At 40.4% G+C, this 16,420-nt stretch overlaps 1 protein-coding gene across 8 annotated transcripts in view; it reads right to left on the reverse strand.

Moving 5' to 3' along the window:
• Positions 1-5,601: 5,601 nt before the first annotated feature.
• Positions 5,602-16,420, reverse strand: part of PRC1 (protein regulator of cytokinesis 1) — a 52,873-nt gene continuing 42,054 nt past the window's right edge. For 5 of the 8 annotated variants that reach the window (XM_043514257.1, XM_038401909.2, XM_043514256.1 and 2 more), the window contains 4 exons: positions 14,902-14,991; positions 9,972-10,076; positions 7,730-7,843; positions 5,602-6,549 (listed from right to left, as the gene is read on the reverse strand). In XM_043514257.1, the coding sequence (XP_043370192.1) occupies positions 6,478-6,549; positions 7,730-7,843; positions 9,972-10,076; positions 14,902-14,991 (381 nt within the window). In that variant the 3' untranslated portion in view covers positions 5,602-6,477. Of the gene's footprint in view, positions 6,550-6,837; positions 7,042-7,729; positions 7,844-9,971; positions 10,077-14,901; positions 14,992-16,420 lie in introns of those variants that run through there. The other 3 variants (XM_043514255.1, XM_043514254.1, XM_043514259.1) reach the window with 2 other exon arrangements.

Below are 16,420 nucleotides of genomic sequence, written 5' to 3' on the forward strand. Positions count from 1 at the left end.
CCTGGACCAAGTCACTTTACTACCCTGTGCCTCAATAGTCATATCTGTAAAATACTTCCTATTTCAACAGGAAAAAGAAGTATCAGGTGAGACATTTGTGCAAAGTACTTTGAGATCCTATAATGGAAGGCACTGTAGAAAGTACCAATTGTTCAACATCATTTCAAGAACTTCAGCTGCATCCAATGCCAACCCCTCATCAGCAACGGGTACTTTCCTAACATAGATGAAGCTATTTAATTAGGATATCTTACATAAAATCAGTTATTCCTTGCCTCCCACCCCAGCCTTCTTTGCCTAAGAAATAGCTATGCCTCAGGATCTGTGAGCAGATGTTTGCAGGAGAAAGCTTGCTTTTCCTCTGTGGGACATATTGACAGTTTTTTTAATCCATCGCATGATTTAGAAGCTCTTACACTCTTGTTCCTCATTTAGAACACTAGATTTGGACTTTAATAAAAGCTTTGTCGGGTGTATGTGTGTGTCGGGGGGGGGGGGGGGGGGGGGTTAAATAAAATTAGATAGACCTCTTAACTAGACTGCAAATATTGCTGTGCACAGGAGTTAGTGGGTTGCAAGGAGAGGCAAGTAGTTTGCTTTACATTCTGAAAGCTTCAGAAATGAAGCCTAGTAACAAGTTTAAAATTGTGCAGTTGAGTTCTGTGGCTATTGAACTCAGTTCCCTTGTGCACCTAGGAGAGGGGACAACAACTAAAGGCCACTTTGACAGAAAGCAAATGGAGACAAACTGAAGTCCACATTGCTCTTAAAACGGACGGCAGGATTGTGAACCCAAGGCCTTTCCTATAGGCCCAAAACACCTGACTGTTGAAATGACAGACTGGACTTCTACATAGAGTGCTTCCACAGATGTGCTGAAATTGTGAACAAACAGCATAAATTCCCCCATAACCTCAGCCATATATAACGCAACACCATCCACAGCCTCAGAAACAACTCTGACATTATAATCAAAGGGGCCGACAAAGGAGGTGCTGTGGTCATTGTGAACAGGACGGATTATGAACAGGAGATTGCCAGGCAACTCTCCAACACCACATTCTACAGGCCACTATCCTCTGGTCCCACTGAGGTGTACCAAAAGAAACTACACCATCTGCCCAAGAAACTCCCTGCTATAGCACAGGAACAAATCTACACAGACACCCCCCCTCAAAGATCCGACCAGGGGTATTCTATCTGCTACCCAAGATTCATAAACCTGGAAATCCTGGATGCCCCATCGTCTCAGGCATTGGCACACTGACAGCAGGATTACCTGGCTATTTGGACTCTCTCCTCAACGTAACCAGCACTCCTAGCTATCTTCGAGACACCACCGACTTCCTGAGGAAACTACAATGCATTGGTGATCTTCCTGAAAACACTATCCTGGCCACCATGGATGTAGAAGCTCTTTACACCAATATTCCACAGGAGGATGGACTACAAGCTGTCAGGAACGGTATCCCTGATGAGGCCACGGCATACCTGGTGGCTGAGCTTTGTGACTTTGTCATCACCCACAACCATTTCAGATTTGGGGACAACTTATACCTTCAAGTCAGTGGCACTGCTATGGGTACCCGCATGGCCCCATAGTATGCCAACATTTTTATGACTGACTTAGCATGCTTCCTCAGCTCTCGTCCCCTAGAAGACCTCCTCTACTTGTGCTACATTGATGACATCTTCATCATCTGGACCCATGGAAAAGAAGCCCTTGAGGAATTCCACCATGATTTCAACAATTTCCACCCCACCATCAACCTCAGCCTGGACCAGTCCACACAAGAGATCTACTTTCTGGACAAATAAGTGATGATCACAAACACCACCCTATACTGGAAACCTACCGACCGCTATACTTACCTACATGCCTTCAGCTTCCATCCAGGACACATCACACGATCCATTGTCTACAGCCAAGCCCTAAAATACAACTGCATTTGTTCCAATCCCTCAGACAGAAACACCTACAAGATCTTTATCAAGCATTCTTAAAACTACAATACCCACCTGGAGAAGTGAGGAAACAGATGGACAGAGTGAGACAGGTACCCAGAAGTCCCCTACTACAGGACAGGCCCAACAAGGAAAATAACAGAACACCACTGGCCATCATATACAGCCCCAAGCTAAAACCTCTCCAGCACATCAACAATCTACAACCTATCCTGGAAAATGATCCCCCACCCTCACAGGCCTTGGGAGGCAGGCAAATCCTTGGTTTCAAACAGCCCCTCAACCTGAAACAAATACTCACCAACAACTACACACCCCAGAAACACTAACCCAGGAACCAATCCGTGTAACAAACCCCGTTGCCTACTCTGTCCCCATATCTACTCTAGAGACACCATCATAGGATCCAGCCACACCATCAGGGGCTCATTCACCCATACATCTACTAAGGTGATACACGCCATCATGTGCCAGCAACGCCCCTCTGCCATGTACATTGGCCAAACTGGACAGTCCCTACTTAAAAGAATAAATGGACACAAATCAGATATCAGGAATGATAACATACAAAAGCCAGTAGGAGAACATTCAATCTTGCTGGGCATTCAATAACAGATTTAAAAGTAGCCATCCTTCAACAAAAAAAACTTCAAAAACAGACTTCAAAGAGAAACTGCAGAGCTACAATTTATTTGCATACTTAACACCATTAATTTGGGCTTGAATAGGGACTTGGAGTGGCTGGCTCACTACAAAAGCAATTTTCCCTCTCTTGGTATTGACACCTCCGCCTCAATTATTGGGAGTGGACCACATCCACCCTGACTGAATTGGCCTTGGTAACACTGGTTCTCCACTTGTAAGGTAATTCCCTTCTCTTCATGTACCAGTATATTTATGCCTGTATCCAGGGTGGATAAAAATCAATGATTTTTTAAATCAAATTCTTTTATTTAAATTGAAATTTTTTGATGAGGTTTTTGGAGGAAAAAACCTATCTAAAGATAAAGATATATCTTTGAGCTGTAATGTCTCATCATGGAATAGAGATTATACATTTTAATTCTATAGTATGAGACAATATATTCATGTAATGTTTTTAAAAAAAGTTTTTTAAATGATTTCCAATAGTTCATGGATTAGGGACCCAATCTTATGAGGTTAATCTTTCTATCTACCCAATGGGACGCAGTGCTCAGCCTAAAAGATACCATCAGAGATGCTTAGTTTTGCAGTTCTCAGACTGAGGATTTGTGTCTGCAGAGGTAACATGCTTGTTAACAGCAAAAATGGTTTTAAATAAATAAAGCAGAGGTGAGAAATAACAGACCTCAACCCTACTGTGTCTCTGCAAATTTGTGTACACAGAGTCAATCCCTTATCTCTCTCTAAAACTGCAAAGTTTCAAAAAGTTCAATGAATAGAAGATTGTTGGGGGTGGAATAAATCTGGACAAGAAGTCTGGAGATAAATGTGAGAAGGGAGGGACAGGCAGTAGAAACAAAAGTGAAACTGTTTGAGCAGCATATTCCAGAAGTCTTGAGGTCTTTCTGAGTGTAGCCTTCATTGATCTGAGATCTACCATACCATTCTCTCACTAGAAGGGAAAACCTAAAATGGCAGCAGGCTGTATATGGGACCCAGTTTGGGAATATTTTAATGAAGTTCCAATATTTTAATGAAGTTGCCTGTGGGTAAGACAGGCAAGCGTGCAAAATGCAAACAGTGCAACAAAGAAATGCAAGGCCTGGTTGCCCCAATGAAACAACATCATGAGAAGTATCCCTTCTCAGGAGGAAGCTGCATTAAAGATGATGAAAGAAACATGTCTGAATAGGCAGGATCTTCAGGTTAGTAAACTTTTTTATTTCATACTTCTTTCTTAAGGAGTGCCTGTCTTCCTTCTGGACTATTCTGGAATTCTCATATTTGAGCAAAAAAATATAGTTGTTACTCTATGGTACTATCATTTAGATGCAGTTGTGATTAAAAAATAAATAGCTGAAATAGGCAGATCTTTCTTTTATAATTTCACCTTTAAAGTAGTACTGAGTGTCAGTGAATGCAGTGAGTAATACTAAATTAGCAGTATGGTAGCAATAATTAAACAACTGCATTGACTTATTTTGTTTAGGAGAATCCATCCTCAACATACAGGATTCTGAAGACTATCCACCTTCAGGATCACCATTATTTTCTACAGTTTCAGAGTTATCTGCCAATGATAGTGTTTCAGTCACATTAGATGTCACATAATCACAATGTCAGTATATCACCTGCAGCAAAAAAAAAAAAAAAAAAAAAAAAATCTCCATCATCCAAAAACAACCATAGATAAGTTTGTGATAAGAACCAGCAGATTACAAAAAGAGGTAATTGATGGGAAAAATTGCCCCGTTTATGCAACACTCCTTTCTGTATGATTGAAAACCCATATTTCATTAACATGGTTCAGTCATTAAGACCAGGATACAGTCCACCCAACAGAGCAGATATTGCAGGCAAATTGCTGGATAAAGTGTATGAAAGAGAAATTGAGCAGTGTGCAAAAGGTCTAGAGGGTGAAATTGTTAACCTGAGTCTTGGTGGGTGGAGCAATGTCCACAATGATCCTGTTGTTTGTGCTTGTGTGACAACAGAAGAAGGGAATGTCTTCCTTACAGAAACAACTGATACATCAGGAAATGCACACACAGCAGAATACTTAGAAGTAGCAATAAAAGCTATAACAAACTGTGGGGGGAAAAAATTCAAATGTCCAGTACACAGTTTGGTCACAGACAATGTTGCAAATGTATCCAAGATGAGAAGAAATTATTTAGAAGAGAGTCCCAAGCTAATAACATACGGTTGCAATGCTCATTTGATGCACCTCCTAGCCAAAGACTTCAGTGTTCTAGAAATAAAGGCTAATGTTGTTGAAATTGCAAAATACTTCCGTAACAACCACTTTGCAGCAGCTGCTCTGAAAAAAGTGGGAGGAACCAAGCCAACTCTCCCACAAGACGTACGATGGAACTCAGTAGTGGACTGTTTTGAGCATTATATCAAGAACTGGCCTAATCTGATGACAGTTTGTGAAGAATCATGAAAAAATAGATGGCACTGTCACAGCCAAAGATCTTAACATTGGGCTTAAGAGAAATGTTGAACACATGCTGAGTATCCTGAAGCCTATTTCTGTAGCCTTGAACAAAATGCAGGGAAATAGCTTTTTTATTGCTGATGCTGTTGAAATTTGGAAGTAACTGACTAGTGATTTAAATCAAATTCACCCTGCCTGTATCTGTAATTTTCACTCCATGCATCTGAAGTGGGGTTTTTTACCCACAAAAACTTATGCCCAAATAAATGTTAGTCTTTAAGATGCCACCAGACTCCTCATTGTTTTTGAAGTATTCTACTTCAAGAAAAAAATTACACAGCATGAGTAAAATTCAGTATTGATCAATTTCCAAATCTGCTTTTAAAGTTTATTAATGCACAATGAAATGTCTCCTCAGACAAATTACTACTTTTAATTTATGAATGCCAGTTGTTCCCTTTTAGTTACAAAACAGCATACAAAACAATGCGTTTTGCAAATGAGATTTTCTTCAGAACCAGGAAGTGGTATCCCATTGAAAAACAGACATCTTGACTAGTACAGCTTTTTATTTAAGAGCACAACACATTTTTATTATTTCAATTGCTTTTCAGAATCAGACTCTATACATTAAGAAATATTTAAACACATGTTTTTATTCTAGCTACAACATCATCCAGATCGCCTCAAAGTAGTTGAGCACTAATGTGAAGGTACATTTTCAGTCCAAGGCATGATATTAATACAATCAAGTAAAAGAGAGAATTAAACAATATTGCATTGAACAGTTCAGATGATTAGGGATTGTGATCACTTCACTTCAACTAAGGGTTTTATGTGTGTTCTTTTTTTTTTCTAGCTTCATAATTGCCTGCATAGACTTGCTTAGAAAGCACCAAGGTTTGAAAGTTAATTGCTTGACAGAGTACAACAATTAGACAGAATAATTAAGTACATGAAACCTGCAAGTCTGAACTTCATGAAAGGCTTGAATATAAATATTTTTTTAAAAAAGGATTATGTTAGCACTCTAGAAAAAACAAATGCTGATCAGTAAAAAAAATGAGCCAGTTCAATATCATGCAGCCACACAAATAAAGAAAGACAAGGTAAATACTTGAACTGTAGACTAAGACTTGCAGAAGTTTGGTTGGAGTATTTTAAAGACTTCACTAATTCAACATGTTACTTTTAAGTGCTACTTTCTATTTTTATTTTCTAGCTAGGAAATAGAGTTCAAGGTACAATTGTGGTTCCACACAAATCCTTTCGACTTGCTGCATTTGTCAGAGTTAGTCAAGGCACTAGCATCAAGGGTACAGCATAAGTTGTCTTCTCTTCCAAGTCTATGAAAATAGTTAAAAGCGCTCAACTGTCACAAAGAAATGAGTTATCCCGGCATTTCAGAGGGTGCAGCAGCAGGATCCTTAATATCTATTCTCATTTACTGTAGAATTGAAAATCCCACTGGTATTGCTAGTTTTCTTTGAAAGATCTTTCTGAAAATATTTAAGAAATTGTAGGAAGATTAAGTAGCAACAAGACAACATTATAATCATAGCACAGTCAGTGGTACACCCACCCAATTAAAGTGATCTAGGTAGGACAACCTCATCTTCCTGATTTACCATAATTCTCAGTTGTCTTTTGCAAAAGCAAGTCTATGCTTCTTTCAAACTTAGCCTGGCTCACTTCCCTTCACCAATATTTTACTGAATTTATTTTTGCTATTTAAATGAAGTGGGTCCTGCCTGATTCCCCCCCCGCCATTTCCCTTGATTTGTGTTTTTAAGAACTTACTCATTTATGTTTTAATACAGCTGTTAAAAATCATCTGTTGCTAGCTTATCCAGTTAGAGTGCCCTCTTTTGATCCTTTCCTTGTTTTTTTCTGACCTGGACTTTTGTCCAACTCTGCAGTTGAGGATGCAGTAATACCATTTGTGATATGGTGACCAATATTACATATTCCCAAGAAGATTTAACAACTGCCTTAAGCAGTAATGCTATTGTGTGTTTTCCATCACACTACTAACACAGCCCAGTCTGTTCACTAGAGCTATCCTTCCACCAAACCCTTTTTCTGATTAGTGAGCTTTTTCTGATTGTTGCTGCCTTGCTCCCAGGACTAAATTTCAGTTCATTTTCTGAACTGAAATGCATTTGTTATCCCCTAAATAAGCAAAAACCTTGGAAGTCATTACATTTCCCTCATGCTGCTCAGATTTTAGTTTTCACCAGAAAGACATCTTAACAAAACCCTTGTTTGAGATATGAAGACAGGTAATAAAATAAATCCATAAATCCCCTGCTCCAGAAGTTTCATGCTATCAAAGTTCCTATCTATAAACTACCCTTTCTGTCCAGCATCCTGTTACTCCTTGGTTACTCCTCAATTAGCTGTGGAATCTTGGTCCCCATGCTCTCAGTATGTACTGAGTTACCCTGAACTGCTTTTTGAGAGCTTTCTGGACAATATCTTTAAAACAGAATTTGTTAGATTCCTCAGAGTGGCATAGAACTTGAGGATTTAGTTTTCTGTCCATTGGGTAAATTTAAAATATCTAAGAATGCAGTTTTCTATATGCCCACCCCCTAATCTCACCCAAATCTTGTCAGTTTTCTACTCCTCTCTAAAATTAGACTATATTTTAAAAAGTCAGACAAAAATAAGACATACCGTGAAGTCTAAATAGCTGAATTGATTATTTAATTTGCTGGTTTGCTGGTTTTCTTTGCCCTCTTGTAATCGTACTTGCTGCAGGGAATCTGGTGGTGTGCTTTTAGATGGTGTCTACAAAATGTAATGTCATTATGTCTAGTGAGCTTTTATACTACAGATTATGTACAACCTTGATTAAAAAGTACCAGATCTCTGACCAAGAAGATGTAGAATCATCAGGTGGAGAATCAGCTCAGTTACTTTTTATCATTAAACACACATTAATAATTAGGAGCAAAAACTAGCCTAATTTAAACTTTTGTAACTGAACTTTATGTCACTAATACCTCTATTTTAGAAAACATCCCCATTTTACAGATGACGATCGAGGCAAACTGATTAAGTAACTTGCCCTAAGTCACAGAAGAAGTCTGAAACTGATCTGGGAATTGAATCCAGGTTGAGACATTTCAGTGTTTTAACCATAAGGCCATCCTTCCTCTCTCCTTTTATATCCATTCATCATGAACCTTGTAAAACATGCATCTATGAAGTGGCATGGGTGATCTTTGGTGTTATATTCCCTTATACTGCAGTAAGGGTTTGACTTCTATCAATTCTTACCTAACGAAGGGGCTTTAACCATGCTGCTCCCATTAATACTACTATAGGCAGTAAGTGTTAGAAAGTTCAGTCAGATTATTCAGTCATCCTCTTGACAACCAACCACTTCAATTTGACCCAAAGCAGCTGCCTGAAAGCCATTAATGTTTAAGATCAAAGCCTGTATTAACGTTAGAATTAAGAGCTAGTTTCCTTATCTGTAATTTTTCTCATAATGGAGGCATTCATTGATCTTGACAGTTAACTTGTAACATAAAATATGAATTCATATATTTTCCCAGGGACCTTCACAGCAGCTGCTCCACATATTAGAATTTAAGTCATTTGGGACTGACTGTGCTGGCTAAGGATGAGGAACAAACCAGTCAATTTTTAACTCCAAAAAGGAAAAAAAAAAAAAAAAAGTTTTTACTTTCCAATTAATCTCAACTCGTTCATCACAAATATTAGTCTTTTAAAGTCTGTATTAAATTTTGCCTGTTAAAAGTTGGTAATACAGAAAATTTTTCTTAAAGTTTGTAACTCTGTAAGGAATGCATTTGTATTCTGGCTTTGTGGCCTGAAAGTTCCATTAGAAGATTTAAGTCCTGCTGGGAAAGTCAAGAAGTTTGGAAGAAACATCCACTTGTCCTGGTCCAAGAATGGATGTGGTTACTTCTATATCCCCAACTTCAATATTTTTATGACCTCATGTCCCAGAAGACTGGAGAGGGGAATAGAGAACTCTGCTTCCTCTACATGTGCAGACAGTCACACTGATAGCATTCTAGAGCACTGGATGCCAGTTTGATAAGTTACGGTATTGAAACTAAAAAACTGAACCATTCTATCTGAAGAAGTATTGTCAAGTTTGACCTATTGCTCCCTCACTTGTTGAAAAAAAATGGATGTGTCACTTATTGCTCCTTCTATAGAAATTAACATCTATATAAGATATTAAGTCCAACACTCCTATGCAATACTCAACTAGTGTGCTTGGTTGAAGGAAAAGGTTTTCATATGTACTTTCCAAAGAACTTAAAAGTGGAAGATTGATAGTTACATCCAACAGAATGTACCCTGAATAGGTCCTTGAAATGTAATGTGAAGTCACCCATCCAGCAATTAGACAAATGACAACTGACCAGGTTGGTTCTGACACAACTCATATCATGGGACATTTTCCCCTGGAATTATTTCCCTCACTAGACAGAGACTGCTTTTCTTTGACAGCTTGTGTGCAAGTTACAAGACTAAGGAAAGAAAGGTATAATAAGACAGTAAATGCTGGAACTTCAACAGAAGTCAACTTAAAGGTGAACTGGAGGTTTTCATAACCATTTACCAAACATTTGTAGTCTCCACTTTGGCAGAGTGAAAGTTGAGGTTTAACTGAATAGCAGTTTGTTTCTAGTATAGCTTTTTAAACACTGAACACTTTTGCCAGAAAAATTACATGGTTGTTAAAGTGGAAAAATAAGTTCAGTCAAACCTTTGTAGTTCATATTCAAGTTTTATGTATGTGTACACATATACAAATTTTCAGGGCTTGAGCCCTGCATAAAAATAGGGATAGTATCACTTCTTCTGGGCCCACAAGAAGGGCTTTTATTATTGAGAATAACCACAGTAAAATCAATCCAAGAGCTTTACTCACCTTACAAACTGGAATAGGTGTTCTGGCAACAGCTGCAGGACATGTGCTGGTCAGACTGATGCAGCTGGCTGCTCGCAGCACAGTTAAATTTGTGACTCCATGTAACTAAAGATTAAAAATGAGAAGCTTCAGATTTCTAACATTAAATACACAAAAGTTAGGATAGTAAAGGGCATGCTGACCTTTAATTCCAGCAGCATCTATGAGGTGACAAAACATTTCAGATTAGTTTCTGAAAGGTATGCCAAGTTTCGTTTAAATACAGAACTGTTGTACAGCTTTTCTCCAGAGAAGGTATGACTGATGCCTCATCCATTACTGGCTTCCTGCCATTTCAAACCTAGACTATATAAAGTTTGCGTAGTTTTGCTTCTTTAAACCACTAATCCTGCCAACAATTTGAAGGTTTCCAGTAAATCTGTCCCTTTTGTAGCTCACTCATCCCCAACAAAGCAATGAACCTCACTTTCCCATAGCACTCCAAAGCTGGCATAGCTATCAGAAGAAAACAGTAATATCTACTGGCTCAAAGTTGCTCACACTGAACTCCAATTCTCCCCTAGGTATAGGGTCTCAGTTTTACAGAGACTTTTTCAAACTCATTTTTATCTCCTAATGAAGGAGGAGGAATGAATTCTTATGATTTCCTTCCACGAACAATGCAGTCCTACTCACATTTTCAAATACTTTTGCAGCTTTTTTAAAATTAAGAATTGATTACAAAGGTATCTATAAATTACAACAGAATATACCAATTTTAACAACAAGTAGAAAAAAGTTTGAGCCAGTGTCTTTTTCCTTCATCTTTCAGAATAAGCAAGGAGACAAGTAACAATTGTCTGGGAGAGCACCAGGTGACGTAAGGCGATTTGATTCAGAACTGACCTAGAAGTTACTTGCAAGAATTATTAATGGAAGAAGCCAGGCAGAGGGAAATCCATAATACCCTTTTCTCTATGGATATTTGTCACTGTCTCTATAATGTAGAACCTCAGATTTTACAAGGCAGGGAAATTGTTTCTGTGCTGGTTTCATTTAAATTAAGATGGTTAAAAGCAGCATTTTTTTCTGCATAGTAAAGTTTCAAAGCTGTATTAAGTCACTGTTCAGTTGTAAACTTTTAAAAGAACAAACATAAGATTTTATTCAGAGTTACAAACAACCTCCATTCCTGAGATGTTCGTAACTCTGAAGAAAATCTTGTTTGTTCTTTTAAAAAAGTTTACAACTGAACAGTGACTTAATACAGCTTTGAAACTTTACTATGCAGAAAAAAAATGCTGCTTTTAACCATCTTAATTTAAATGAAATCAGTACAGAAACAGGTTTCAGAGTAGCAGCCGTGTTAGTCTGTATTTGCAAAAAGAAAAGGAGTACTTGTGGCACCTTAGAGACTAACAAATTTATTAGAGCATAAGCTTTCGTGAGCTACAGCTCACTTCATCGGATGCATTTGATGGAAAAAACAGAGGGGAGATTGATATACACACACAGAGAACATGAAACAATGAGTTTATCATACACACTGTAAAGGAGAGTGATCACTTAAGATAAGCCATCACCAGCAGCGGGGGTGGGGAAGGAGGAAAACCTTTCATGGTGACAAGCAAGGTAGGCTAATTCCAGCAGTTAACAAGAATATCAGAGGAACAGTGGGGGGTGGGGTGGGGGGGAGAAATACAATGGGGAAATAGTTTTACTTTGTGTAATGACTCATCCATTCCCAGTCTCTATTCAAGCCTAAGTTAATTGTATCCAGTTTGCAAATTAATTCCAATTCAGCAGTCTCTCGTTGAAGCCTGTTTTTGAAGCTTTTTTGTTGAAGGATAGCCACTCTTAGGTCTGTAATCGAGTGACCAGAGAGATTGAAGTGTTCTCCAATTGGTTTTTGAATTTTATAATTCTTGACGTCTGATTTGTGTCCATTTATTCTTTTAAGTAGAGACTGTCCAGTTTGGCCAATGTACATGGCAGAAGGGCATTGCTGGCACATAATGGCATATATCACATTGGTAGATGCGCAGGTGAACGAGCCTCTGATAGTGTGGCTGATGTGATTAGGCCCTATGATGGTGTCCCCTGAATAGATATGTGGACAGAGTTGGCAACGGGCTTTGTTGCAAGGATAGGTTCCTGGGTTAGTGGTTCTGTTGTGTGGTGTGTGGTTGCTGGTGAGTATCTGCTTCAGGTTGGGGGGCTGTCTGTAAGCAAGGACTGGCCTGTCTCCCAAGATCTGTGAGAGTGATGGGTCGTCCTTCAGGATAGGTTGTAGATCCTTGATGATGCGTTGGAGAGGTTTTAGTTGGGGGCTGAAGGTGATGGCTAGTGGCGTTCTGTTATTTTCTTTGTTAGGCCTGTCCTGTAGTAGGTGACTTCTGGGTACTCTTCTGGCTCTGTCAATCTGTTTCTTCACTTCAGCAGGTGGGTATTGTAGTTGTAGGAATGCATGATAGAGATCTTGTAGGTGTTTGTCTCTGTCTGAGGGGTTGGAGCAAATGCGGTTATACCGTAGAGCTTGGCTGTAGACAATGGATCGTGTGGTATGATCTGGATGAAAGCTAGAGGCATGTAGGTAGGAATAGCGGTCAGTAGGTTTCCGATATAGGGTGGTGTTTATGTGACCATCGCTTATTAGCACCGTAGTGTCCAGGAAGTGGATCTCTTGTGTGGACTGGTCCAGGCTGAGGTTAATGGTGGGATGGAAATTGTTGAAATCATGGTGGAATTCCTCAAGAGCTTCTTTTCCATGGGTCCAGATGATGAAGATGTCATAAATGTAGTGCAAGTAGAGTAGGGGCATTAGGAGACGAGAGCTGAGGAAGCGTTGTTCTAAGTCAGCCATAAAAATGTTGGCATACTGTGGGGCGATGCGGGTACCCATCGCAGTGCCGCTGATGTGAAGGTATACGTTGTCCCCAAATGTGAAATAGTTATGGGTGAGGACAAAGTCACAAAGTTCAGCCACCAGGTTTGCCGTGACATTATCAGGGATACTGTTCCTGACGGCTTGTAGCCCATCTTTGTGTGGAATGTTGGTGTAGAGGGCTTCTACATCTATAGTGGCCAGGATGGTGTTTTTAGGAAGATCACCAATGGATTGTAGTTTCCTCAGGAAGTCAGTGGTGTCTCGAAGATAGCTGGGAGTGCTGGTAACGTAGGCCCTGAGGAGGGAGTCCACATAGCCAGACAAACCTGCTGTCAGGGTGCCAATGCCTGAGATGATGGGGCGTCCAGGATTTCCAGGTTTATGGATCTTGGGTAGCAGATAGAATACCCCAGGTCGGGGTTCTAGGGGTGTGTCTGTGCGGATTTTTTCTTGTGCTTTTTCAGGGAGTTTCTTGAGCAAATGCTGTAGTTTCTTTTGGTAACTCTCAGTGGGATCAGAGGGTAATGGCTTGTAGAAAGTAGTGTTGGAGAGCTGCCTAGTATCCTCTTGTTCATACTCTGACCTATTCATGATGACGACAGCACCTCCTTTGTCAGCCTTTTTGATTATGATGTCAGAGTTGTTTCTGAGGCTGTTGATGGCATTGTGTTCTGCATGGCTGAGGTTATGGGGCAAGCGATGCTGCTTTTCCACAATTTCAGCTCGTGCACGTCGGCAGAAGCACTCCGTGTAGAAGTCCAGGCTGCTGTTTCGACCTTCAGGAGGAGTCCACCCAGAATCCTTCTTTTTGTAGTGTTGGTAGGAAGGTCTCTGTGGGTTAATATGTTGGTCAGAGGTGTGTTGGAAATATTCCTTGAGTTGGAGACGTCGAAAATAGGATTCTAGGTCACCACAGAACTGTATCATGTTCATGGAGGTGGAGGGGCAAAAGAAGAGGCCCCGAGATAGGACAGATTCTTCTGCTGGGCTAAGAGTATAGTTGGATAGATTAACAATATTGCTGAGTGGGTTACGGGAACCACTGTTGTGGTCCCTTGTGGCATGTAGTAGTTTAGATAGCTTAGTGTCCTTTTTCTTTTGTAGAGAAGCAAAGTGTGTGTTGTAAATGGCTTGTCTAGTTTTTGTAAAGTCCAGCAACGAGGAAGTTTGTGTGGAAGGTTGGTTCTTTATGAGAGTATCCAGTTTTGAGAGCTGGATACTCTATCAGAGGCTCGTTCACCTGCGCATCTACCAATGTGATATATGCCATCGTGCTAGCAATGCCCCTCTGCCATGTACATTGGTCAAACTGGACAGTCTCTACGTAAAAGAATAAATGGACACAAATCAGACGTCAAGAATTATAACATTCAAAAACCAATTGGAGAACACTTCAATCTCTCTGGTCACTCGATTACAGACCTAAGAGTGGCTATCCTTCAACAAAAAAGCTTCAAAAACAGACTCCAACGAGAGACTGCTGAATTGCAATTAATTTGCAAACTGGATACAATTAACTTAGGCTTGAATAGAGACTGGGAATGGATGAGTCATTACACAAAGTAAAACTATTTCCCCATGTTATTTCTCCCCCCCCCACCCCACCCCCCACTGTTCCTCAGATATTCTTGTTAACTGCTGGAAATAACCTACCTTGCCCCGCTGCTGGTGATGGCTTATCTTAAGTGATCACTCTCCTTACAGTGTGTATGATAAAACCGATTGTTTCATGTTCTCTGTGTGTGTATATCAATCTCCCCTCTGTATTTTCCACCAAATGCATCCGATGAAGTGAGCTGTAGCTCACGAAAGCTTATGCTCTAATAAATTTGTCAGCACAGAAACAGTTTCCTTGCTGTATCAAATATTTTTTAACCCCCCCTTTTTTTAAAGTAGTTTATGTTTAACACAGTACTGCACTGTATTTGCTTTTTCCGGTCTCTGCTGCTACCTGAGTGCGCATTTCTGGTTCCAAATGAGGTACGTTGTTGGCTGCTCAGTTCGTAACTCTGGTGTTTGTAACTCTGAGGTTCTACTGTATGTTTTAAAAGACCGTATACTTGCCTTCCTTGTCTTAAGGGGAGTTTGAGTGGTTGAGCCAGCATGCCTTTTCATGGGTGTCTTCAGAACTGCAGAATCTTCCTTCTTCGTTAACTGCAAAACAAAAGACTTAAATTTTATTTCACTGGTAGGCATATTGAAGGAGTGCACTAACTCGCTAAAATTTTCCAATTATGACATGACTATGTCTACACAGGTTTCAGAGTAGCAGCCGTGTTAGTCTGTATTCGCAAAAAGAAAAGGAGTATTTGTGGCACCTTAGAGATTAACAAATTTATTAGAGCATAAGCTTTCGTGAGCCACAGCTCACCCCATCGGACGCACCCGGCGGAAAAAACAGAGGGGAGACTGATACACACACACACACAGAGAACATGAAACAATGGGTTTATCATACACACTGCAAGGAGAGCGATCACCCAAGATAAGCCATCACCAGCAGCAGGGGGGGGAAAGGAGGAAAACCTGCTTGTCACCATGAAGGGTTTTCCTCCTTTCCCCCCCCCCCCGCTGCTGGTGATGGCTTATCTTGGGTGATCGCTCTCCTTGCAGTGTGTATGATAAACCCATTGTTTCATGTTCTCTGTGTGTGTGTGTGTATCAGTCTCCCCTCTGTTTTTTCCGCCGGGTGCATCCGATGGGGTGAGCTGTGGCTCACGAAAGCTTATGCTCTAATAAATTTGTTAGTCTCTAAGGTGCCACAAATACTCCTTTTCTTTTTATGTCTACACCCTAATGTCAGCACAAGTCTGTGGGGACTTGACCCCATAGGCTCAATGTTTCTAAGCCTGACCTGGAGTACCCACATTGATTACTTACCCTTGGTTTATAATGTCTGAGAATCTGAACACACACGCACAGTCACACACCCATAATGCACTATGCAGAGTCAAGTCAAACCAGTCTAACTCAGGCTTCCTAGCACCTTCCCCAGCTGTAGCTGCTCTAGCCCTTGGTTCATGCTGGACTATGGAAAAAACTTGACTGTCCATCCCATATGGCACTACTAGAAGTTGTTGCAGCCCAATAACACATCCAGCTGAGCATTTTTTGGCTGTACACACTCTCAGCAACTGGAGCCAGCAAGTGAAAATGAGGCACTATTTGAAAAACTTGTCTTGCTTGCACTTTCACTCCTGTCGGGAAGCAGGCAGAGCATCCATGAGATGCTGGTGGACATTTTGGCGGCATTTTCAGACCCACCGAATGCACCTGGCAGAGGATGACAATACGAACATGGCAGAATCCAATTGGCTGGTGCTGCTCATGACTCTCAATATAGCTGTTGATGTCCCCTATGTAGACTGGCACTTCTGCATTACAGCCACAGAAACCAACTGTTGGGATCATAGACTTGGAATGACCAGCTGTGGGTGCAGAACTTTCATGTGAAGAAAGTGACGTTTCTAGAGCTTGGAGCAGCTTTCTCTGTCCCTGCATAGTCAGGACACCCATATGAAGGAGGCCACGCTGGTCCAGAAGCAGGTTGCTATAGCTGTTTGGAAGCTGGCTACCCCAGACT

The sequence above is a fragment of the Dermochelys coriacea genome, chromosome 5, assembly GCF_009764565.3.
Source record: "Dermochelys coriacea isolate rDerCor1 chromosome 5, rDerCor1.pri.v4, whole genome shotgun sequence".
NCBI classification, from domain to species: Eukaryota; Metazoa; Chordata; order Testudines; family Dermochelyidae; genus Dermochelys; species Dermochelys coriacea.